At 39.6% G+C, this 24,655-nt stretch overlaps 4 protein-coding genes across 4 annotated transcripts; 3 read left to right on the forward strand and 1 right to left on the reverse strand.

The window, feature by feature from the left end:
- Positions 1-341: 341 nt before the first annotated feature.
- EAF02_003400 (uncharacterized protein) lies at positions 342-3,343 on the forward strand (the record flags this gene model as incomplete). Its single annotated transcript, XM_038899448.1, has 6 exons — positions 342-589; positions 652-687; positions 738-1,005; positions 1,064-1,807; positions 1,925-2,101; positions 2,244-3,343. 6 exons carry the CDS (start codon positions 342-344, stop codon positions 2,496-2,498), a joined length of 1,728 nt encoding a protein of 575 aa, XP_038760375.1. The 3' UTR covers positions 2,499-3,343.
- Positions 3,344-8,507: 5,164 nt separating this feature from the next.
- Positions 8,508-11,710, reverse strand: EAF02_003401 (uncharacterized protein; the record flags this gene model as incomplete). Its single annotated transcript, XM_038899449.1, has 4 exons — positions 11,151-11,710; positions 10,885-10,974; positions 10,461-10,835; positions 8,508-10,412 (listed from the first exon to the last, which is right to left on the reverse strand). The coding sequence occupies exons 1-4, from the start codon at positions 11,256-11,258 to the stop codon at positions 8,508-8,510; spliced, it is 2,478 nt and encodes an 825-aa protein (XP_038760376.1). The 5' UTR covers positions 11,259-11,710.
- Positions 11,711-12,037: 327 nt separating this feature from the next.
- Positions 12,038-13,271, forward strand: EAF02_003402 (uncharacterized protein; the record flags this gene model as incomplete). Its single annotated transcript, XM_038899450.1, has 4 exons — positions 12,038-12,294; positions 12,356-12,951; positions 13,001-13,089; positions 13,146-13,271. The coding sequence occupies 4 exons, from the start codon at positions 12,038-12,040 to the stop codon at positions 13,269-13,271; spliced, it is 1,068 nt and encodes a 355-aa protein (XP_038760377.1).
- Positions 13,272-21,417: 8,146 nt separating this feature from the next.
- On the forward strand, positions 21,418-21,777 carry EAF02_003403 (uncharacterized protein; the record flags this gene model as incomplete). Its single annotated transcript, XM_038899451.1, has 1 exon — positions 21,418-21,777. One exon carries the CDS (start codon positions 21,418-21,420, stop codon positions 21,775-21,777), a length of 360 nt encoding a protein of 119 aa, XP_038760378.1.
- Positions 21,778-24,655: the final 2,878 nt, after the last annotated feature.

The following is a 24,655-nucleotide window of genomic DNA, read 5'->3' on the forward strand; positions in this document are numbered from 1 at the left end:
CACTTCATCGGTCCAATTCCAGGATATTTGAGGTTTTTGGCTCAAGACCAATCGTTACAGATTTAGATTGAAGGGTTGCTTTTCCAAGAACTACCTTGTTGGGAAATCTGGAGAGATGGATACTTTATTGTGAGTGGTTATAGTTTTTCTGGTTATTCACTTTTACCCCCTCGTTTAAGATTTAGGTAGCCTTGAGATGATTTTGGTGCACCATTCCTCTTTCCTAATTCACTCCTTCAACCCTGGACTTTCCTTCGACAGCAATTGAAAGTTACAATGGCCTCCTCTTCTCACTCACAGTCACCACTACTATTTTCTCCCAACGCTCTATTAGCACTATCATGGCGAGACTGGAGCTCGCCGATACCTTGTCTACTGATACTGACCATGAGCTTAGAACTGCGGAAATTGCGGCCAATTCTCCTCGTTTTCGTCGAAGATCTTCGACTTTCATCGATGGAGTCCATGATTTGCCAGATGAGAAGGCCACTATGGCACCGGCTCAATTGTATTCAACTGAGTCAGGTAGACTTTTCCATTCTGGAAGAATCGCTATCGTCCTAGTTGGTCTTCCTGCCCGTGGCAAAACGTGAGCCATTCCTTCAGATGAGGTTTTAGATGCAGTTTCACTGATTGATTACTCTTGCGCAGACACATCTCTGTATCTCTTTCGCGTTATTTACAATGGTAAGTTTTTATCTAATGCTGAATATCGCTTCTCTGCTAATTCTTTCCAGGTTGGGTGTTAAGACAAGAATCTTCCATCTAGGAGACTATCGTCGTGCTACAATGGGTCCAGGTCAGGATGTCCCTGATGACTATTTCTTTATCAATGCATCTGCTGCTTCAGTTATGCTTAGACAAAAGATTCTCAAGAAGTGCCGTGAAGATATTTATGCCTGGCTCAATCATGAAAATGGTCAAGTTGCTATCTATGATGCTGTCAACCCACTTTCTGGTGGTCGCAGATCTCTGGCAAAAGAATTTGCTAAACATGATGTTCAGGTATGGCTTAAAACAACAATTTCATTCTCAATTTTACAGTGGCTAATTCTCATTTTAGACGTTGTTCCTTGAATCATATGTTACGGATGAAAAGATACTTCAGGAGAATGCTCGAAGTGTCAAAATATCATCTCCAGATGTAAACCTCCCTTCAGAGTGTTGGAAGTACCAGGATGATGCTAAGATACCACAATCGCAGTTTGTTGGCATGGATCCTGAGGATGCTGCCAAACTTTATCTCAAGAGGATTGACATGAAAATTCCTCATTTCGAAACTATGACTGAACCTGACCTTAACTATGTTAAAATGATCAACGCTGGCGAGCGCATCGATTATAACAATGTCAGTTTTGGCTACCTTTCCCATCGGATCGTCTTCTACCTCATGAATCTACATATTAAATCCCGTCAAACATTTTTCGCTCGTGCAGGCACATCTAGTCTTGATGATTCCTACAAAGCCGATGCATCACTCTCTGATGAAGGCCGAGAATACGCGAAGAAAATGTCTGATGCATTACTCAAACATCGTGAAGAGGAAAGAGCGGCTTCTATCGCAGCAGGTGGTTCTGATGCACCTCTTAAGCCTCTAACAGTGTGGTCTTCGACTAGAAAGAGAACGGTAGAGACCGCAGAGTATCTTAAAGGAAAGGGATTTAGAGTTAGACAGAGAAGTCAAATGAGTCAGCTGAATCCGGGAATTTGTGAGAAGTTGAGTGAGAAGGCGATGAAGAGACTGTATCCCGACGAGGTTAGGATGCATGAGTTGGATCCTTATCATCATAGATACCCGCGTGCTGAGGTATGTATTTGCTCCCCTTACCATATGCTCCTTGCCCTGTGACTTGGGAATTCCACCTTCAAACATTTTTGGTACTCCGCACCCTTTGATAAGCAAAGAAGCTAACAAGAGCGATAGTCATACCACGATCTCGCAGTCCGCATGGAACCAATCATTCTCGAGCTCGAGAGAGAACAAAATGACTTACTGATTATTGCTCATGAGTCTGTTTTGAGGGTTCTTTATGGTTATCTTATGGCTTGTGATGCTATGAATATTCCTACGCTCAAGTTCCCTAGAAATGAAATTATTGAGGTATGCATTCGTCATTCTTCTCGTATTCCTCCTCTCCCCACCATTTCCTTGCTCTTTTTTACCCCCATCCCCTCTGCTCCCTTCTCATAGTTTACAACAATACCTACGACAATTCCACAGATATACTAATCTTCGCATATAGATCATTCCCGCCTCCTACCAAAACGAAGCAAAACGCATCCACATCGATGGACTCGCACCCGAAATTATTCCGGGCTCCCCAGAAGATATTAGAATTCCTGTTCCACCATCTACTGCTCCTTCGGGCGTTCAAAGTCCCTTTTCGGGGATCGGAACGCCAGCTTTGGGAGGCAGTGGGGTGGCTACACCTGCCGGGGAGAAGATTGGAGGAGAGAAAGGGGAGGTGAAAGGAATCAATCCTCTGTCGCAAGATTAGGGGCGAGAGACTTTTTGGGAGATGTAGGAAGGGGGAGATGACGAGGGGGAAAATTGGAAACGGAGGAGATTGATCGTTCGAGATAGGATGAGATGAAAATGATACGCCAGGAACGCAGAGAGGCATGCGAATGTCGGAAATGGACATGAATATAAATATAAGAAGAGCTTTTCTTCACCTCATCTATCGTTACGTCGTGTTATACTGCAATATGCTTGATTTTATATTCTAGCCCGTGCCAGCTAGAATTGAATAGCGAGCACTGAGTTCTTGAGATTCATCGGATAATTTCCATCTATGATTCGTATTCTACGAGCCATAGGAGTAGGAGCAGGTGCTCGGGGCGTCGCTAAGGTCACGCAGCCAGTGTTCGCGTCTTTAATTCCCGTTCATGCAATCGATTTTGGTGCTGTTGGGCAACGAAGAAAATACTGCTAGAATTCTGAAATACGATACACAAGCATCGATGTTTCTCTACACTGTAGCAAAGCTATAAAAGTTTGAGAGATAAGAAGTGAAGATTCACACGTTAATGTCCGAGAATGGATGCGCGAAGAAGACAATTATTTAAATATTAATTTGATTCGCATCTCCAGAATGAGATTTATCTATCAGTGTGAATATAAAGCTCTCAAGCATCATGTCCATCGTGGAAAAGCCAGATCGGCATGCACAGAATTTCAAACAAAACAGCTGGGATTCGAAGAAAATCTGCTTTCTCCGGGTTTGTTGATCCTTCGTCAAAGTTTTGATGAGTGGCCAGTCTTCGAATTGCAATAGTCGCAAGAAAGGCAACGAGCTTAATGATGTAGAGATTGATATACACCTTCAACTGAGAATGCGATCTAAAGCAAAGACTCTCATGTGGTTTCTCGACACCACCCAAAGTTCAAAAATGACAATCGACGTTCCACTATCATCGAATGGCATTACCCCCCTTGTTTTCTCATTGAACTGAAAATCTTTCGTTTCCTGCCTCAATTTCGTGCCTTCATCAGACGGGGACTAATTCCTTTCGTATCTCTAATGTGTCTAGTCAATTCGAATGTCTCGAAGGAGCGGAGCCTAATAACCCATCCCACACTGTTTTTAATTCAGTTCTCATGAGATACAACGTCACAGCGATAAAACCCCAGCAGAATCTCACTATTCTCACTGGTCTCGCGGTGTCAAAGGGCCTGCACCTGGACCCAGAATCCGTTTTCTTTCACTTCGACGTCCCGCATCGAAAAATCTAAATCCCACCCAGAGCAGTTCCCAAACGGTTGCCGACACCAGCAATATCCCAACAATTGGATATATAAGTAGTTCGAGGACTCCATTACATTCTTCAGGATTCGAGTGTGCTTTGCATGGCCATCGGTGTACAAATCGCATACATTTCATGATAAAATCGGGATGATGTCTCGCGGTTATAAGGAAAATATAGGCTAGCATTCCTGAAAATGGCATGTTGAATTCTTAGGTTTCTTGAGTGGAGCTCTGTCTTTCGTCGTATGTGGAGTTGTTTTTAATAGAACAGCGAGGAAGGAATAATTCAAGTTTGATGGATTTTTTTAACAAGTATTGTATTGTACTGTGTCTTGTGATGGTGAAGGATGAAAGTCAAGAGTGACGGGCATGTGACAGATTTTATCTTTCCTTATCAGATTAAACACACTGAGACTAGGTCTAGTGCTAGGCTAGCACGGATTTCCAACTTCTTGGAGGCCAAGCTTCGATGGACAAGTTTAGTTTTATGGAGCATCTCTTTAGTTTTATTGTCTGGAAGAATTTGGTGTTTGGTGCTCATCCAATAAACATAAGTTCGAGAAGTCAAATGGGCGTACATAGTCGTAACGTACTCTCGTGATTCGTCAAAATGATTGAGTCAGGTAAAGAAGTGGATACTTTACCAGAACTTTCTCCTCTAGTCTTCGAATATACAAGAGAAGTATTGGAGTTGGATGGTGGATGCAGTCATTCAGAAAACGAATGTAGCTAAAGTAAAGAGTATTTTCAGGAAAAAATGCTCATCTCATGATTGACAAGTCAAGTAGCTATTACTATGTGACATAAACTTCGTTGATTTCGGGTGGATATTACGAGATCATCTAAATAAGACCAATGACGGTCTTCCACTTCATTTGATCTTGAGGATATAATGAATACTGTTACTGAGAAGATACTGTTTTGTTAAATTCCTACTGATCGAACCATTTCATCTACACTATCTACCACTGCATAATTGGTGTTTCCCGAGAATCTTAATAACTAGCGTAAGCCACAAAAATACAGACGTGCAACAAATACATGGAATTACATACCTGGAAGCGGGTACAGGTATAGTGTTTCTTAGGTGTTCTCTTGTGATAGGTCAGCCCTCGTTCTCTTGGTTCGTTTCTTTTACCTCACACCAAGTGAACTAAATCCAAACCCGGGATATTCTTACCGTGCTCTGATGTTGGCTAAAAAACTTAGTTCTCACAGCCTATCTCACTACAATTAGATTCTCAAATATTAATTTCTTACTTCCAGATGAGTATATCACCAAATTGAGTTATATCCTATCATTATTCACCATGCCGTAGATAATTTTTGAGACAAGTAAGAGATGTTTGAATAGACAGCTTAACAAATCGTAGATGAAGATTAGATGAGCTCCAAATTTTCTCATTCCTACATGAGCTTTCACTAGATAAATGTCATAAGTGAACAGAATACACAAGTGTCTTCGAACTGCACCAATCACTACAACTAACTCACATTGTACCAACCAGTCTTCTCCTTCCAAACAGATCCGTGAACGCGGGAAGTTCAGATATGCAACAGAACAAACTTCGTGCTTCTCTGGAATATCATTGGGGGATTTTATACACCGTTTATATACTAAAGGTTGCGAGTACGTCTTAAATGAAAGTTATGTCATTGTGCATGAAGCTTAGATTTGCAACAAAAGAATCTCTATGTTTCTATGTAATATTACTGGAAGAATTGTATAGACTACTTAATTACCAAAGCTAAAAGTACATCTTAAATGATAAGTTATGTCATTATGCATGATGTTTAGATGTGCAACAAAAGGATTTCTATGTTTCTATGGGATGTTATTGGAGAATTACAATGAATTAGCCTGATTGATGCTCTTCTTCTAACTCCTTAGAGATAGTCCTTAATCATACCATGAGTGTCTAGGAGAGATCTCCCACTTGAGCCAATTTTGTGTCATGTTAAAGTTTCTTCCTTTCGTCATATCCTCATGCTTGAACTACTTACTACTGTTTAAAGCAGCAATACCCTCCTTGCAATACGATGAGTCTCGAAACACTTCAAAAGTAGATTTTCGTTTCGTCGCGCATCTCAAAAACTACATAGATGGATGACATGATTGATGAAGGTGTTATTTCTTAATTCCTGATTTTTGCACATCTTCAATTATCTAAATCTTGAAATTCAAGACGCACAGTACAAATATGATTTCAAAATATCTCGTGATTTAGTATCAGGATAAAAGAAGATTATCGAAGGTTGTAGAAGCGGCCATAGTCCTTCCAACCAAGTTTAGATAGGGTGGTCCATCATGAAGATTGATCATATGAATGAATCTTATGATATACTCACCCGAACCTTATTTCATCATGCTCATATTTTTTTTAAATTTGGAGGTGATTACTCCAAATAAGTATTTTAGGCAATACATTGAAACAAAGTAAATGATACATTAGGAATGTAGGTGCAACTCAATCTCCCATCAGTTTAAATTCACCACCATTTCCTTCAATATCCCTTATGTTTCGCTGGCTACCATGACCATTGAAACTCCCTACCCCAAAGAGCAATACCTACAATTTGCGAACTATAGAGCATTCGAGGAACCTTAACCCTTGATAACTTGACCTCCAAGTGATATAGTAAAGAGTTAGACAAGAACGAAAGATTTCGAACAGCCAATAACAAAAAAACTGACCTCCAAACCATATTTATGTTGCATATCGTCGGAGGATTCTCGCCGGCCAAGAAGAATACAAGAAAGCCAAATTTTCACCCGCCCAAACTCAAAGCATAAAAACAAGATCAAAACACTAATTCAAAGTCACAGAAATATATCCAACCAACCCCAATCCGCGAATCTCAAATCCATCCAATTGTTGCACATCTCCGGAGAAATCTCCGGGAGCGGTCCCCTTGGTCAAGAATCAAGCATCCACTATCAACCACCATCACCCAACCAACCCCTCCCCCAAACCCCCAAAATCCTCACTCCAATCAAATCAAACCACGAAATTCTCCCCGATCATAACAAATCCCAAACCCCCCACATCACATACCCAATAATCATCATAAATCCCACTAACACCTTGCACTAAACAAAGAACCTCGCTAGTTCTCGTTAGTCCCTTCTCGCGAAAACTAGCGAGAACTCAAAAAATCGATCTATAGAAACCCGTTAAACGTCACTTTTCCCACTTTAAAATTCCCGGAAATAAATACGTTGTCTGATGAAATATTATTACCGATGATCTAATCACTTTACCTTGATGTCTTGGCTTTCGTTCACGATGAAGAAATCAGTTTTATAGATGTGGAAGGGGTTAGAATTATTAATATCATGCATCTAAGATTATATCCATTTACTAAAGTCGCATAGTTCATATCTACCCCTAATAACGATACTCAATTGAGCAAATCCTCACCGCAGTAATTCCAATCTCGATAATAAATTCCCTACTAATTGATTCCTCCTTATTGATTCACTCGCTCATCACTACCACCTCCATAATTATTTCCAATTCAGAAAACTGTCCTAAACCAAGATCACTTTAAGTTTTTGAAATACCAAGACCGTGAAAAAACATATCATCAATAGCAGACACTGAAAAAACACGATATGCAACAAAAATCTCCATATACAATTCCCCTCCAATAGCAAAAACGAAATCGAAAAGAGAGTTCAACTTACAGTACTGCCAAGGCCTATGAACTACTATCAATAGAAAACATGGGAAGAATGCGATATGCAACAAAACTCTCCACATACATTTCCTATCCAGTTAAATAAAAGGAAATAAAAAAGCAGAAGGGGATAGAAACCACGAGAATAACACGACATGCAACAAAACTCTCCAGATACAATTCTCATCCAATTAAATAACAGTCAATAGAAAAGTAGAAGGTGATAGAAGACACGGGAAGAATGCGATATGCAACAAAACTCCCCACATACAATTCCTATCCAGTAGAATGAGAGGAATTGAAAGAACGAAGAGTAGATGATTCATTATAAAGATCTTAACAAATCTGTCAATTACATCCTGTAAGATCTTCGTATTCCTATAGAACACTATTGTTGTCTAAGAACCATGATACTTCATCAGACGCAAAAGATATGCCTGGTGAATTCCTTCAGTATCAAAAAGTCTCATCTTATGGAATCACCCAATATCTCAACGCGTGCTGTCCCATCTCAAAACATCACAACACCAATCACCATTCACTCAATACCAACAAACAAGTCTCAAAGAATGTGTTCGAAAACGCTATATATGTGTAATGCTGTATCATTTCTATCATACCCAGCCCCAAAGTTCTATACCCAACCCTGTCCTCTCTATCTATAATCTCATCCTGGCCTCTAATCCCTTTCCCTTAATGAGGTTGAATTTTATGAGCACGCAATAGGTCTCCCCAGTATGAATTCGATCATTGATACTGATTTCCCACGCCCTAACATTTTTGCACATTGTGCTTTTAACCTATCTGATTCGACCCTCTAAAAAATCGCATCCTATGGGAGGCTGCCGAATTCTCTTATATTTCCTCACTAATAACGACCGTAACCCCATTCGAAAACCGAAGCCCATACCCGTATCCACATACCCTGACCATAACCATAATGAATGGTATCAGAATGTACCTCTCAAACGCCGTCACCAATGTATGAGGATCGACCATAATGTAGGTCTCCTCCAAAATTATAAAAACTTTCTCGGTGTATCCAGACGCCTTGAAAATTCCTTTACTCAACTCTCTTCACATAATATTACAAACCCTATCTGAGTGATCCGAATTTTTGTCCTTATCTTTAGCATCCATGTCCGTGGTTTCCTTGCTTCGCCTCTTACCCTTCTTACTGCCTTTGCGGGAAATTCCACCAGTTGCTTCAGCAGGTTTCGCAAGATCTCCATTATTACTAGGGTCGACAGGACCATCTAATCCTAGAGCAGGCAGAGCAGGTACAGCAGGTATAGATTCTTTACTCGTGTCTGGCTTTTGTAAAGACTCTTTGCTTGCCCTTGATATCAAGTCTTTAAAGTATGACCTGCGGTTTTCGGTCTTTTCGTTCGAGGAACTTTGTGGTCGACTTCGAGATGCCTTGCTCCTCCGAAATGTTCTCGAAGTTCTGGCACTGACCGGCTCCTCACCTGGCGTAGCAGGAGCTGATTCGTTGTCTGATTTTTCAACGCTGACACTACTCGCATCTGTGGCCGCAACGCTTCCTCTTCTATCTTCATCAGGAAGATTAAGACTTCTACGGGATCGATCAATGTCGGATGAAAATCTGACAACAGAGTTCGAACGATCGTTCGGTGGCGGGGTAAAATATCCTTCGTCATCGCCGCTGCCACTGTTTAAATCTGGGCTTGCCTTGGAAATCTGCACATCTATACTTGGAACAGAAGAATATGTGTACGATGGAGGTGTCGTGTTGTCGGAAAATCTTGCCAAATCTTCTGGGGAAAGGTTCGCCAGAATAGGAACAAATTCATACCACAAAGTGACTGGCATTCCGTATTTACTGTCCTGCTTCAGAGCTGCATCAATGTCTACTTTGGCTACTCGCCCCCCCCTTGCAATGTCATCGTGGACTATCCAGCAGTCATCAACATAAGCTGGTGGATGTTGACCATCTTTCGGTTGTACAGAATCCAAGTCACCATTGGTCTCCACATCTAAGCGAATTAGCGATCTATAATGTCCACTTTCGAGTGATCCTTCGTGGCAAATCATCGATCGAAGTACTAGCTCGAAACAATCCGAGATTGCTATCTCGTTTGAACCTTCATATTCATGGACCAAGTGTGGTGGTAGTTTCATTTTCTTTGGGATATCAACATGGGTGTTATTCTTTTTCAGAATTTCTTTGCCGTCTGGTCCCTCCACATTGTGATATCTTTTCAGATCAAATCCTAGCATTGGATGATGGTTTTGTTTGATCCGTTCAACGAATTCACGATTGTTTGCCGGAGCGGGTTTGGAAAACCAAACTATATCACCAATTAGTACAGGTACAGTCTTAAGTGGAGCAATATTTGAATTTAAATGGCAAGAAATAGGAGACCAACTACTGGACGGACGAATCAGCTTAGATAATATGAACGCGTCGACTTCTCTCTCTTTACGAGTAGACATGCGACTCGTCGTACGGTTTAATGACCCTCCATCATGTGCGACCTCCCGAGTGAGATGGTTCTGGAAAGATGGCTCGCCATTCATCTCCATGTGGCCTGGAGATACAGCGTCCGGTTCGGCTTCCGTGTTCTCGACATATTCCGAAGTTGGCCTTTTGTCAGTATTAGGTTCGGCTTCTGTGGTCTCCACGTGTTCTGGGACTGGTTTTTCGTCATCATCGTCGGGTTCGACGCGTCTCTGAATCTTGACTAAAGACAACAAGGACCGTTCTATACATTCTTCGAGCCGCAAACGACCTGGCCCCTCATGATCGGTTGAAATGGAGATTGGAAGCGTTCGCTCTTTCGAGGTTCTATGATCATCTTTTTCGCGGATGCCACCATGTTCATAATCAACTCTCAAGTCAAGCATTGGCCAATCAAGAATGTCTCCAATCTTCATGTGTGCTTCAGTTGGGTCTTGTTCTTTTTTTTTGTCCAAGTCGTCCCAGCCGCATTCGATCAAACTATCCAGGATACGTTCGGTCTGTTTGGAATTAGCAAGTTGAAAAAGTATGTGGAAGGCAAAACTAACAATGTTCACTTCAATCAAGATGCCCGATCTCATGAGGTTTACCCATAATCGAATTAGTTGGATCAGGTTTTGTTTGAGAGGATCTTCGTAGAAGTTGTTGAGTAGTTCTTGAAATTGAGTAGGGACTGTAAACAATGAAGCCAGAAAAGAATCCAGCCAACAGGTAACTCCACGAGAATTCTGTGCTCCGAGCATTGTTATTTTTGGATCATATGGATATATGACCCCGGAAAGTGAGTTATGGAACACTAGCAAGATTTGATGTGCTTTCTCGACATTTCCATTGGCATAAATTGAATTCAGACAAAACAGAATTTGATCGTCTTTCACATCATTGTGTCCATCGGATTCCAACAAGCTTCTGATCCGAGAAATCTATTGTTCCATTAGCAAAGCTGTCCAGGTAGTTGTGAACTAGTCCAACCTTTTCCTGATCTTCATCTTGTTCCTTCTCCGACTTCGAATTTCTAATATAAACAAACAACGAGGTAAAAATGTCGGAAACTGATCGACTCTAGGATAAGCAAGAATAACAAGTTAGTAATGGTGAATTCAAGATTCTGTCATCGTGTCATCATTGCATCGGAAATGCGCCGCGGAGAAAGAGGCTTTATGAGTAACTGCCAACCTTCCCCTCCCCGAATGCCAGGAAGATCAAGTAAGGAGATATGGATGTCGCAGGCGCATTACCTTCTTCTCGGTAGACTTCTCGGCCGACTTGATGTCTCTTGATTTATCTCGTTTGTGTGAAGTCTCCTTGTCCTTATCCTTATCCTTTCTGCCGCCAAATTTATTCATGATGAAGGATGTGTTCGTGATGCTTCCTCAGAGGCCCGTCTGTGAATATTATTGTTGTAAAGAGATCGGTCAAATGATTGGAATAATAGGACCCTGAGTTTTGATTGTTGATTCGAATTGTGTACGAGTAGAAATGGGGTACGATTCAACGTTGGGAAGGATTGGTAAACTCCATATTCCGAAGAGGAAGTGAATGAATGATTGATTGCTCTTTGGAACCGTTCGCAGATGAGTCCGAGGCGTCTTATTAAACTTTAAAGAGTGTGAAATTGGTGAGTGACTGTTTTTGTATTATATTTTGAGTGTATGTAGAGGAAGTTTGAAGCAAAAGCGGGTGTTGTTGTGGTTATGGTTGTAGTTGTTGTTTCTTCATTTCATCGAGTGGTTACCACGACCTACCTACTAGGTAATCTCGACTCCACACCTGTTGTAGTTCGCTCGTTCGTACTGCGTAGAATCTTGGTGATCCTTCCCTCGGTGCAGAATGGAACTTTCTCCGAACTTTTTTTAGAAGGGTTGGACGATAAATGATAATGCTAATCCCTGCTGCATGACACGTGCATGGGGTTTGGGAACTATTCAAGCATCCGTCGACCAATCAAGAAACGTGCGCACTGGCTTGTTCCCTCTTGGATGTAATTCAGAATGTCTTAGATAAGCAAGATTTACTTCGGAGATCTTGTTGCCTGATACGCAAAAAATAAGGCACCTCTCGAGATATTTTTTGATATTGCTCTTGGGAGGGTTGATCAAAAGATCCCTCGATATACCCAAACGACATGGCTTTGCGAGAATTACCGTCGACTTTATGTCAATTCTCGAGGAGGGAAATAAGATCAACACCAATAGCGATAGGGAGGAATTGTCGCAGATATGCATCTGGAGAAGCTGTTGCCGCAAAAGAGAGTCCAGAAGATTTCCAGGACCTCGAATCGCAATCTTCATTTGCTTCAACATCTGTACCAAATGAAGTCATTGAGACTTATGACCCTGTAAAGAGGGCACAAGGGCGGAAGAGAGAACTTCCTTCCAGTCGGTATGATTGCAACAGATCCAGATCCCAAGTGAGAGAGGGGCAATGCTTATACCTTTTATAGATACCAATTTCGATCACCGAGATACTATCGAGGTCCTCTTCATCCTCATCAACCTCCACCAAAATCAGATCCATCCTCTCGAGAATTCGTTCCGGGTCCATTTGGTCCCAATCGTCTCGAACAAACCTATAAATCAACCATCTCCCACGACATCATGACCATGGCATACGTTCACAAACCACCTGGAACCGTCACAATTCCTAAAGGCGATCGTTTAAGAACATGGGACGATTCATCACCATACCATAAAGGCAGACCAAAGAGAGGTCCTCGTGGTGGAGATGTTTTACGTCTCATCGAACAAGACATTACTTGGCGCAACATTCCTAAGATCGAAGAAGTCACTGTTCATTCGATGGTTAAGGGTGCACTTGGAGATTCCGCATACATGCATGTCGCTGGTATTTTACTACAATCAATTACGGGCGTCAGACCGGAAATTCACAAATCAACACATAACGTCGCACAATTCGGTATTCGAAAGGGCATGCCAGTTTCTTTAACTTGTACTATGAGAAATAACGATGCATTGGAATTCCTCGATAAGTGTATCAATGTGGTATTCCCAAAAATTAAGGATTGGCAAGGTGTAAAGGGTGAGTCTCTTCGGTAGATATGTGGTAGAAGGAATGCTAATTTGGATAGGCTCAACTGGAGATGGAAGTGGAAACTTGTCATTTGGTTTTAATAGAGAAGGAACTATTTTATTCCCGGAAGTTCAGGTCAACTATGATGTAAGTTTTACATTGATAATTTGCATGCACATTGAAAAGCTAACATAATTTTCTAGATGTATCCACCTAGGTTGATTCCTGGATTCCACGTTACAGTCAAAACCACCGCAACATCCGATCGTCATGCCAGACTTTTGCTTAGCGCTATGGGTGTTCCTTTCTACGGAAAGTTAGTTGATTAAATTTGATCTTTCACAAATAAAGTGTATAAGACGATATAAATCATGTGTAAATATAGCATGTAACACAAAATCATCATGTGTAGCACATCTGACCTCAAGTTTTATTTTTTGAATCGCGCGAATTGTCGTTTATAAGCGCGATAAGGTTATGTACTAGCGAAAGATATCGAATCTGTTACTTGGTTGACAACCCCTCAGATTCTCTGAGAGTACAAAGATGTGAATGAACCCAGCCTCAAGCCTTTGCGCCATCTCTTTACCATTCCTGAATCTTCACCTATCACTGGCCTTCAACCTTCAAACATCAACTCCTATGTTTCGGAGCGTAGCGAAAGAAACTTGTGCGTCGGATTTTATGGAATTTTTATATATCGTTTATTGATTATATTTCTATACCCAGGAATTCAATTTGTGTGTGGTTATATGATCTGTATATAGTTATATAATATTTTTTTATTATAGGTTCAATTATATGAAGAATTGAAAAATAAAGAATTAAAAAACAAAGAATAAACTTTATCTTTTATTCTTTTTATTCTTTTTATTCTTTTTATTCTTTTTATTCTTTTTATTCTTTTTATTCTTTTTATTCTTTTTATTCTTTTATTCTTTTTATTCTTTTTATTCTTTTTATTCTTTTTATTCTTTTTATTCTTTTTGAAATTTTAATTAATCTAAAGAATTATAAGAATTATAATAGAAAATATTAGGCGCACCGAAACACTGACGAGCTGGCTCGCCCCGAATTTTCCTAGCCATACTCCCGTATCATTCGGCCTCCATATTAACGAAATGAAAGATACACTCAACACACAGACTCCATTCCATACTTAATATCGAATACTAAGTAAGATTTTGAATCGAATTTCCAGGAGAAGTCTCTGGCACCTAGTGATTTACTTTAAATTCTACCCAAATACAGATTCGAAATTTTTTAAAACTCAGAGATATCACTCTTCCCAATATATAATTCTGCATCAGCGATTTAGTTGTATGCCGATTTCTACATCTACAGGTTATGCAGTCAATAACTCTCCGGCACTCATGTACTGTCCCTCCCGCTATATCCACATTACGTCAACTCTTCGCTCAAGTTCACTCCCTAATCATAATCACTGTACTCCTCACACCAGCTAACCGAGATCTTTCCCAAGACTCAGATATAAAAAGCTTCTAGCATACGAACTTGAGCTCTTTATCCTTCCAGCAAGAAGCGACTAGTCTCAGAAAATAATGTCCTTCCTTTGAGGATCTCGGGCGTGATTTTAAACGAGTTCTTGATCGTGTTTTGGATGGGGTTTAGGCTTGAGTTTGCATATTGGGTATTTTTCGTTTTTCGTTTTGAGTTTATTGTTGTTGATGTTCGTCTTTGCTTCTTGTTGTTGTCGTCGTTGTATGGGTTATATGAATATCGGCGATCTGGTCTATTCTTCCTGAATAGTTTGACAGCAATAATCCTCAACACTTTTCTTCTTACTCAGAAACGTGCAATGCACTATAACTCCATAGTCATCCATCCTCCATCTCGTGAAGATAAAACTGCTTCAATGTCACAGTTTACCTCACTGATTCCCCAATTCCTGTGTGAAACAGTTACTGAGAAGACGTACACAGTGAGGTCAAAAGTTTTTATATACCCCTCGTATGGAAACTAGACGGTATTGAATATTTTGCATTGATTTTCCTGATGATTCGTAGAATGCATTTTCTTCACTTTTCTCTAGCCATGTCCGAATCCACTTCTTCTCTCATCCACCCGACTCCATAAAGCGGGCTCCTAAGTCTTTTCCCCTTATCGACATATAAATTTGTTTGTCTAGGAGTTTGATCAAGACGAATTCGAACACATTTTGCAGAAGAGATACAAAAGAGGGAGAGGATCCCTAGTCAGCTTCCCTCCTATTTTCTCTTGATTTGCACCCGCTATAGTAGAACAAATTTTTCTAGGTGTTTTGATGCATAACTTCATGAAACATCGTCAGCTATGGACAGTATTCGATTACCAACTACAATAATTGAAGCATGAACAGCAAAATCATCAATCGATGATAAGAAAAAGATGAGTAGCACCGGAAACATACAGCATCATATCTTACCATTCCCAATATTAATTATATCTGGATTCTCATTAGACGTCAGACGCATCAGTCGTCCTTACGAAATCTTGCTCCCACATCAACCTTCCTTGTCGCATGGTTTCATAAAGATACAGAGCACATGTCTGTAACTCAAGACCTTTTATATATCTCTTTTGGGGCCAAGGAATAGAGGTTTTGAGTAGGTGAGTGGAAGACTTGTTTGTGATGTTGGATAATTCACTCTACATAGACATAAACTCCTGCAGTCATTCAACACGGCTTTTGGACTATGTAGTCATATCGCTCTCTCAAATATGCACAGTGACTCACTCGTTGCGCTCGAGCTCGCTTGTCGGAGCTTTGATGTAGATGTTATATAAACGAGGACTGAATTATAATGAAACAGCAATTGTTCGAAGAACACGAGCAACAAAGAGCTTGAAGCCAGTTCCATGCTTCATTATCTACAGGATGAATCCTATGGCTCGTTTCTAAAGACCTCATCTGGAGTAAATTCTTTCGGGGTTTCGAATTGAAATACCGTTGGCATTGCTGCTCATATAAACCTCAGTATTGCAAAATAGTCATTCAACGACAATTTAACACCGTGAACAACAGTCATAAAATAAATGACAAGAAATGGTACCTCCTTGTCGTTTCTTTTGATTATCCTAAACTCCCGAGTTCAACTTATGGCTAAGTCAAGTCCGTGGAAAGCCGCTCATATACCGGTCATTTGGTAGATTCGTTTCCACGAATCGACATGAAAACGCAATTTGGTCGAATGTGCAGAGCGTACAGAAGGCGATATGGAAGGTGATATGAAAGCATTATATACCCTTCTCGTGTGTAAAATAATGAGGAAGCGGGTAATTTGTAAAAGGAGAGTGGTGAATCGGTGCGGGATTTCTAAGCAGGCAATGAATTGGAGAGTGAATGGAACAGTGAAGGATGTGGATAGTATGAGGATGCTCTGCATTGCCCAAACTGGAAACTCAGAGTGTTTAACTGGTTAATTCACCATCTAGCCTCTCTTGCCACCCCACCTCCATCTCTCCAGCTAGCCTGCCCCAACATCTCTCTTCGACACATCAACCATTATATAAACCTTTACTATCCTAGCATCAACTCATACAAATGCTCAGAAAATTACAGAATATCTGAATGAGGAAGCCGTGTCCCGTTCACCTTGCTCACCAAACCTAAACTTTTCGTTCCCATTAACCTATCCTCGAGTTTCTTTTGCGATGTGGTAAACTGCCAGTGTTTTCTTAGAGTCCAAGAGATGCTGTTAGTTGTCGCTGTTGCCATTGTTGTTATTTTCAACACATTTTCATCGCCAACATTCACGTCATCAAATTTCGACAGTGCAGATTTTCAGCTTGGAATGACCAGGTATCCCAAACTCTCAGTATACTATGAAATGGCTTTGAAATTATCTGGCGGCTCTCACTGTTTGTATGCAAGTTTTGTAGAACGCAAAGCTTGCTGTCCATGATAGCAACATTATCCTTTTTCAATGTTATTAAATGTGTTTACTGATAATAGAGAAGTAAGGTTCACGAATGGCTTAAATAACGAAGTAGGATTCGGATGCAGGAAGAAGAGAGATTAGTGAACTGTTTAGTGGGCAACATGCTCTGAGCATTAAATGATTGGCCAGATATGCTGGGAGGTATAAATATTGGGTCTAAGCTGTGAGAAAATGTGCGTGTGATTGAGGAGAAGTGAAGAAGTTGCATTCACTGTCCGCCTTTACGGAGCTCGAATGCACTGGGATTCCTCTATATAAGAGCTCTGCTACATACGATTTATGTGACCAGCCATGAACCAGCGAAGAAAAATCACCCTGCAGAGGGCCTGGAGAGTCAATCAAGGTTATATAGAAGGAATCTGCGTTATCATGCGATATAATTAGATGCATATTCTGCTATAATCATCGTCTGGTTATTTAGCATTGGTAAAAATTTCATTAAATCCATTCAACAATAACAGCGAATGCACGACGTTGACAGTGATATACACTCTTCTTTACTGATTTTTAATCACAAAACACTTTCAAGGTTCCAGAAAATTATACCCAGAGTTCATACACACAAGACTGAAGTGTTGAATACAAAATTTCATATAGATGGCCAAATTGTGGATGTGGCAACCACTGCGACTCATCCTTCCTCGACGTAGCTCCAAGTCTATGAGAAGTTTCATAGAAGATGAAATTGATGTGTCAATAAAAGTTTATGACGATACATGAAATTCAACAACAAAAAGAACCGCAGTACCTCAACTACGATTGAGAACTCTCTCCCGTACATGCTGAAAATAAGCTGTATTTATCTAATACAGAATCATGGTCGTATCGGATGGTAGAAGCCATCAGTTAACTCCTTGTGACAATTTTCCGATTTCTGTAGGGGTGTACATCAGAGCAAGCTCCCAGCGACAGGATATATATATAAATTACTTCAAGGAAAATCGGTAGAAGAATTATAAAGCGACACTGAGGGCTAGATTAGGAATGGGAACTAGGGAATTTCCCAGCAATGGTATAAATAGTTTTCGACTCTCCATCTCACAAAGATCAAAACTGTCATAACGAAAGAGCTGCGTTGTTACATGCTTGGAATTCACTCGAAAATGATATGGAAACTACCCTTTTGCTAGTAATCTTGCGTGGGAATAGTTCCAGGTAAATGTTGAACTTAGAATCAATCCTTCAAGAGGAAAATATGAAAGCCTTCCGGTCCTCATTTTTGCGATCTTTACGGGGCATAGCGATGACAACTCCCCCAGAAATAATCATTCTAGTCACCTAGCGACAGTAAAAATGAACATCAACAGAAATCATTAACATGCAGAAATAAGAGTCAAAACATACACTACCTAGGTATTCGAACTAGAACTGACACTTTACATACCACGTCATGGAAGCTTGTAAGATTCCAAACCCCGCTTCACTATCCTCCTTGTTAACGCGGTGATGTTTGGCGATCAGGATGATATACAGAAGTATCCCAATATGATAAACGTGAGCTTTATATATTCAGGATTGTACTTCTCGAATATCAGAGAAGTGAGAGTGAAACTGGAGAGTCCTGAGAACGGAGAAGGAGAATCCCTATAGTGAATCTCAGATAGAGATTCCTTGTTTGAGATTATACGAGGGTATATAAAGATGAGCATGGAGACGTAATTCATTCATCACTTCAATTATACAACAGGTGAAATAAACACTGCAAGGGGGATCAAGTTTCCTGTGGAAGTAGAGAAAGCATCGGAACCTTTAATTACCTACGTAAATATGTCTCAGGCCCTAAGTCAACGTTCACGTTAGAACGGTAGAGTCATATTAAAAGAGAAATCGTATCGTCCGACAACTCTCGTGAATGACAGCAAAAGCTCTCAGTGATGATCAAAAGATGAACATAAATGATAATCATCTGAATATCTCGTCCGTGTGTGTACTAGGTATGCAAGAGAAGCTTCCGCGCCTCGGATCTAGTAAGAACGAGAAGGTTGCCTACTACCTAGGTACTTAGCTTTGCTTCTAGGAGCTCCTCACTAGACAGATGAGGCTTGAAGTTACTGGAATGGAGGGACCTTAAATATAGTTGCAAACCATGCGGAGGGCCGAGCCGAGAAGTGAATACATGTAATGGACTAGGTATTGACTCCATTCTAAGTATACAGTATGCTCTTTCTTTGATAACATGAGTCTACGGGTGAATATCATTGTGCAAAACTTGTTGCAACATGACCGATCGTTGCCTCCTCTTCATCACGTCGAGCTTCAGAAATAAAAGGGAGTTTAAAAATTTTCTGTTTCTAAGATCCTTCACTTTGGAAAGAAAAGGATGTACGTGAACGTATAACGGTCACAATAAATTAATTGTGCTAAACTTCTCCCTGTAAGTTATATATTATGAAACCAGTCAAATGTGTTTCTCTCATTCTCCTCAGACCGACGATGTCGGAGGAGACTAGTCTGATGGCAGAAGTAGTATAGTGAAAGAAAAGTGGTACATTGGAAGGAGGCGGTACATTGAAAAGGGATAGTAAGAGGTTGCGTGTATCATGGCGACCGATATGAAAATGGAAAGAGAAATAGTGGACCTGATATCCAGGCTCCAAAATGTGACCGTAACGCAGATTCTACTACAGGAAGATGATACAAGCGCGGGAGGGTGACTTTATATCAAACCGGGGCATCTGATGGTCTGGGTCATTGAATCAAATGAAGCATTCAGCATTCGAAGTTGATTAACATTCATAATGATATCAACCATCCAAGCCATTTGAGTATCATAATTGAACATGGGTATTTAAAGCCTTTTGTTAATTGGGACCAGGGCAACCCCCCTCCCCACCTATATTAAAGCGATGGATCCGGCAATGAGTCTCCTCCGTTGGGGAATAGACTGACAGCTCTGCACTCGGGGTGATGACGAGTTACCCCCTGTTGAAACAAACTGCTGTTCAACCCCCTTGCTAACATGAACTATAGGAGACTGCGGAGAGAACATGATGAGAAGTTCCACAATTAAAGTTAGGGATACGGAAGGGAAAGCTTTTCTTTCCTTGATGAGCCGAAGAATTCGCTACAAGGTGGAAGCAGTAGGTCTACGTTGTATAACCTCGTACCCCGTCTCGTGTCTCGTAATAATGCACCATATTTACTGACAAACTGCTACTAGGTGATTGAAGTGCGATGAGCGTCGTATCTATTTTTGCTGTTGGATCTAAAAAAAAAATGATGTCGTGGAGCTGATATCTGAGGTGATTTTTGTTGGAAGGTCATTTTTAGAGCTGAACAGCAGGCTCCAAGGCATATATGCTTTGCCTCGTAGCATGACCATCGCCTAGTATTTTGAACTTGGTATCATCGACGTTGGAAGCCCGACATGTTTGTGTTTGTACTCAGCTTCCTTCAAGAATTCCCCACCTTCCAGCCATGCTCGATAATATCATAGCCTAGGTGAAGGAACAAACCCAAAGATACAATTTAGATTGCCTAGCCATGAGTTCTACCAACCATTCGGGTTTAGATTCAGACCAACTATTTGACCTGATCTAGGAAACAACTTACGTCTTGAATTGTGAGGTCAAAAGGCTGAGGCTGACACATCGTGTGTTTTGGGTTCAACAGTGGTTCATCTTAAAATACATCCTAGACTATGAGCCTCATCCTTATCAAGATATCGCGACCTCAGCCTTATGCGCGATCTATTTTGGTCTCCCTATACACAACGGGCTCCACGAGTAACAAAGATACAATGTTTATATCTTCTTGTGGGAAGGCACGTGAGGCTTTCGAACGCTCAATATGAGCAAGGGGAAGGTGATGAGGTAGAAAAGTGGCTTGAATTGTAATCGAGGACCTCGAGGCGGCATGTCTATTTTTGTATGACGGGAAACCTAAGACCAATAAAGTATCTAGAGCAAATGTAGGTCGAGGAGTGGAAGCCGGGCCGCATTGATCGACAACTAATAGTTCGAAGTGGAGTCGTGATTGGCGTCGATAGTTTAAGGTTTAAATGAACTCGCCCCCCTTATTCAAATATTCTAGAAGACCAAAAGAGTACTCCGTATGATTTGTTCTGTGGAGGATTTCTTGTCGTGTAATTTTTATACTTGTTATTTAAGAAAGGGTATCATGGTCTGATCGAGTAATCAACCTCACTTGCTTATGTAAGATCATCGCACCATGTCAACTGATCCTTTCCCTAACACTGCTTGGCACCGCCTCCAATGTGCAACCTCATTTTTGATCATCATCCTCCATGATTGGATGTGGCAAGAGGCTGAGTTGTCCGGCAGGGACACAAGTCAGGTTCCTTCTCAGCCTATTGTTGGGTGAGAATAAGATCATGGAACGGAATGAAATGAAATGAATAAGTATTAATCTCCTTGCTACTCTCATTTTGTTCTCTTGCTGGAAATGAATGTAATCTGGCTGCTTAATTGACTCACAAACGTACGACATCACAGCAAGGGAAGATTGAAGTGAATCATAAAGGCTTGGGGTGGTGATAGGGAACAAATTCAGCGCCAGACTCTTCAATATCTAAATGTCAAACCCTAAATCGCGTTCATCAACCCAATCACCAGCGGAAACCCAACAGATTTACGATTATTATTCACAGTCAAAAATGGCACATCAACCCCAACAGCCTCAAAAAAGTCTCTGGGATCGTGAACCAGCAGATGTCGCAAATATGCCACCGGTCTACACTCAAGAATACGAATACAAGGCGCCAGCTCAACCTCAACCTACATACCTAATGGCTGATGGAAAAGGAGGTCCGAGGGAAGTGGTATATGTTCAGCAACAAAAGGTCGAGAAGAAACACAACAAAGATGATGTTGCTTTGGGATGTTGTGCAGGATGTGCGACAGCTTGCTGTTGTTGTGGTTGCAGCGTGATGTGAAGTCAAGCCTGGAACTGTGGGTAATAGGAGTTATCGCAGGTTTATGGGTTATTTTGGATATTGGGCAGCTTGCGAGAACAAATGAATACCATCGCGGGGTAATGGAGTTTTGACATTTTGATATCGATTGGCATTTTGGAAAATTGCGGAATACATCGATATACGAGCAATTAAATTTGGACACAATGGGGAACAATAAAAATGCCATGGGTATAGGCTAGGTTGTCTGAGGACAGGCGTTTGGTTAAGGAGGTGGTGCCTTGCATCAATGATACTTCGTCAAAAGTTTTGCGTTCATGAGTTTCGTGTTGTCGGGATATCGATCATGTGATCTAAGAGGGCACTGTATTGCACTAGCGTATGTACTAGCGTATACACTAGCGCTAGCACTTCTACTATATCAAGTACTAGCTTTCTATAGTTAATAATAATCAAGACAAATAATATAATCAATTATATTGATAAGAATGAAGTACTTTATATTTTAATCAATATCAAATTGATATTAATACTAATTAATGATATTACAAATTAGGACCTTGGATTCTATTAGAAAGCATTAAGTGTTTAGAAGTAGTATGTAGGATTGATAGAAATTCTGAAGAGATTATAAAGAAAGATATCATTATACTGGGTATAGTATGCTTTCTCTTCTTATTATACTAAAGAATATATTCTGAATAATTGTATTAGAAAAATATATTCAAAAGAATCAACTAATCAAATATAACGAATCGATTTTGCATTTATTATGTATTCATCTTTGTACTATACATTGTATAAAATAAACCCTTTATCTAAATACCTTTCATATACTCTCTTATACCTTTTATATCTATAATCTATTTATAATCTTCGAAATATCTATAATCTTCGAAATACTCCTATATACACCCTATTATATTGAATAGTGATAATATCCCGATCATCTTTAAGGTTATTGGCAAGGAATTATATATGGAAGAGGAAGAAAAGTATTATAAAAAATGGTTAAGTCTATTGAAGGAATAACAGGCTGATAGTGGAATTGTTGATTTTGATTCTAAGGAGTTTATCAAATATATCAAATTCAAGTATAAGCAATACAACTATAAGGATATCAATAATAACAAGCTAGCCAAGGTCTTTTATAATGACTTCAGTATATTTACAAGTAGGCAATTCGCGAAGATCCACCAATTGAATACACAAAAGCTATATATGATACTATATGCCTGAAGAATATGAATATCGAAATTAGGTGTTGAAGCATTTATAGCTTTATACAATCAATCATATAGATCTACTATAAACACATAAACGAAAGATCAAGTTCAGGAAGTTCTAAAAGATTATAATCTTAAAAAACCTAAGTTTAGATCTGGAATAATTAATAGATTCATTAATAACAATTTCGAATATAATAAAGATAATTGAAAAGATGATAAGAAGAGTGATAAAAGAGGAGATCCTGATAATAATAATAATGATAATAATGATAGAAAGGATAATAGAGATTGATATGATAGGGATAAGAAATCATTGATATATTCTAATATACAATTTCTTGTTAGTTTATTGAAATTCTATATCAATAAAGAGAAATATAATAGGGATAATAATAATTTCGACTTCAAACTCTTGATATTCTATAAAATCTTATAATATACAAAGGTGTCTATAGATATGTAATATAAGGTATTCCCAATTATACTAAAGAACAATACACTCGAGTTCTTTTATACTAATTATGAAGTACTATTATCTACATTCAAAGAGCTTTATACTTATATACGGAATAACTTTAAGGGAGAAGAGTATCAACACAATATACTATCTAAATGAAACAATATTACTCTCAAATCGATTAATATTTTTTTTATTTATTTATATTAATTAACATCTGTTTTGGACCTCCCTAAGGGTATTTAGACGTGCTAAGATAAGGAACTATTTGAACAGCATGATCATCGTAATCGAATTTAGTAATTTAACTTCAATATCAGGGGCTATTCGTTTTTTTGTAGGTGCAATCCGCTTCTGTTTTAGAAGGAAATATCTGATCCAAATTGTTATTGAGGCAAAGCTTGATTTTCGGGTAAATAGACTTATTATAAGCTTCGATTTTTATGATAAAAGAGAAGAAGTGAGAATGGGTTGCTATTTGTTTAGTCGAATAGCAGGGCTTTTGTGTTATGTATTGGATTTGTGATTTTTAGAATATAGTGTATTCAAATAATCAGTTGAATAATGAGTTTATAAGGGATGAGCAGTAAGTTTTATTAAAAAGATTATTGCTTTTTAAAAGTCCTTTAGTAATTAGAACAGATCTGAGTATAGAATTCTAAGTCGATGATCAGCTGAGTGAGCTTGTTAGGTGTATGTAAGAGTTTCTTGATATATGTGATTGCCTGCTTGTTAGATTGTATTTCTATAGGGGCAAGGGGCTAGTCTGAATACTTTAGATTGTTTATAGTGTATTTAAAGAAATAATATAATTCCTTAGCGTTGCTGTATGAACAGTTCAACTTGTTGTTTTGATAACCAAATCGCTGATGGTAAGCGGTGTAATCACTGTGGCCTGTTTTCATAGTTATCAATTGATGTAAGACTACTCTTGATAGAGTTAGTTTCTTTGGCTTCTTTGTATTGTATCTAGGAGATCACTTTTTATAGCTAGTGGAGAGAGAGAAGTTCATTTCTTCCCACCAGATAGATTTTGTGTATAGGCGTTTCTAACAAACAATCGTTCGGACCCCACTAATTATTAGTAGCTTATCGATTACCTGGTCTATAAGCCCAATTGTGCTTACTTACGTTTGTTAAGCAATCTGCTTCCTCATTACCTTCAATCTCTATATGTCCAGGTGACCATTTTATCCTGATATCGAGTTGTTTT

Source organism: Botrytis sinoallii (genome assembly GCF_014898435.1).
Source record: "Botrytis sinoallii strain Bc 23 chromosome Unknown BSIN_005, whole genome shotgun sequence".
Classification (NCBI taxonomy): Eukaryota; Fungi; Ascomycota; class Leotiomycetes; order Helotiales; family Sclerotiniaceae; genus Botrytis; species Botrytis sinoallii.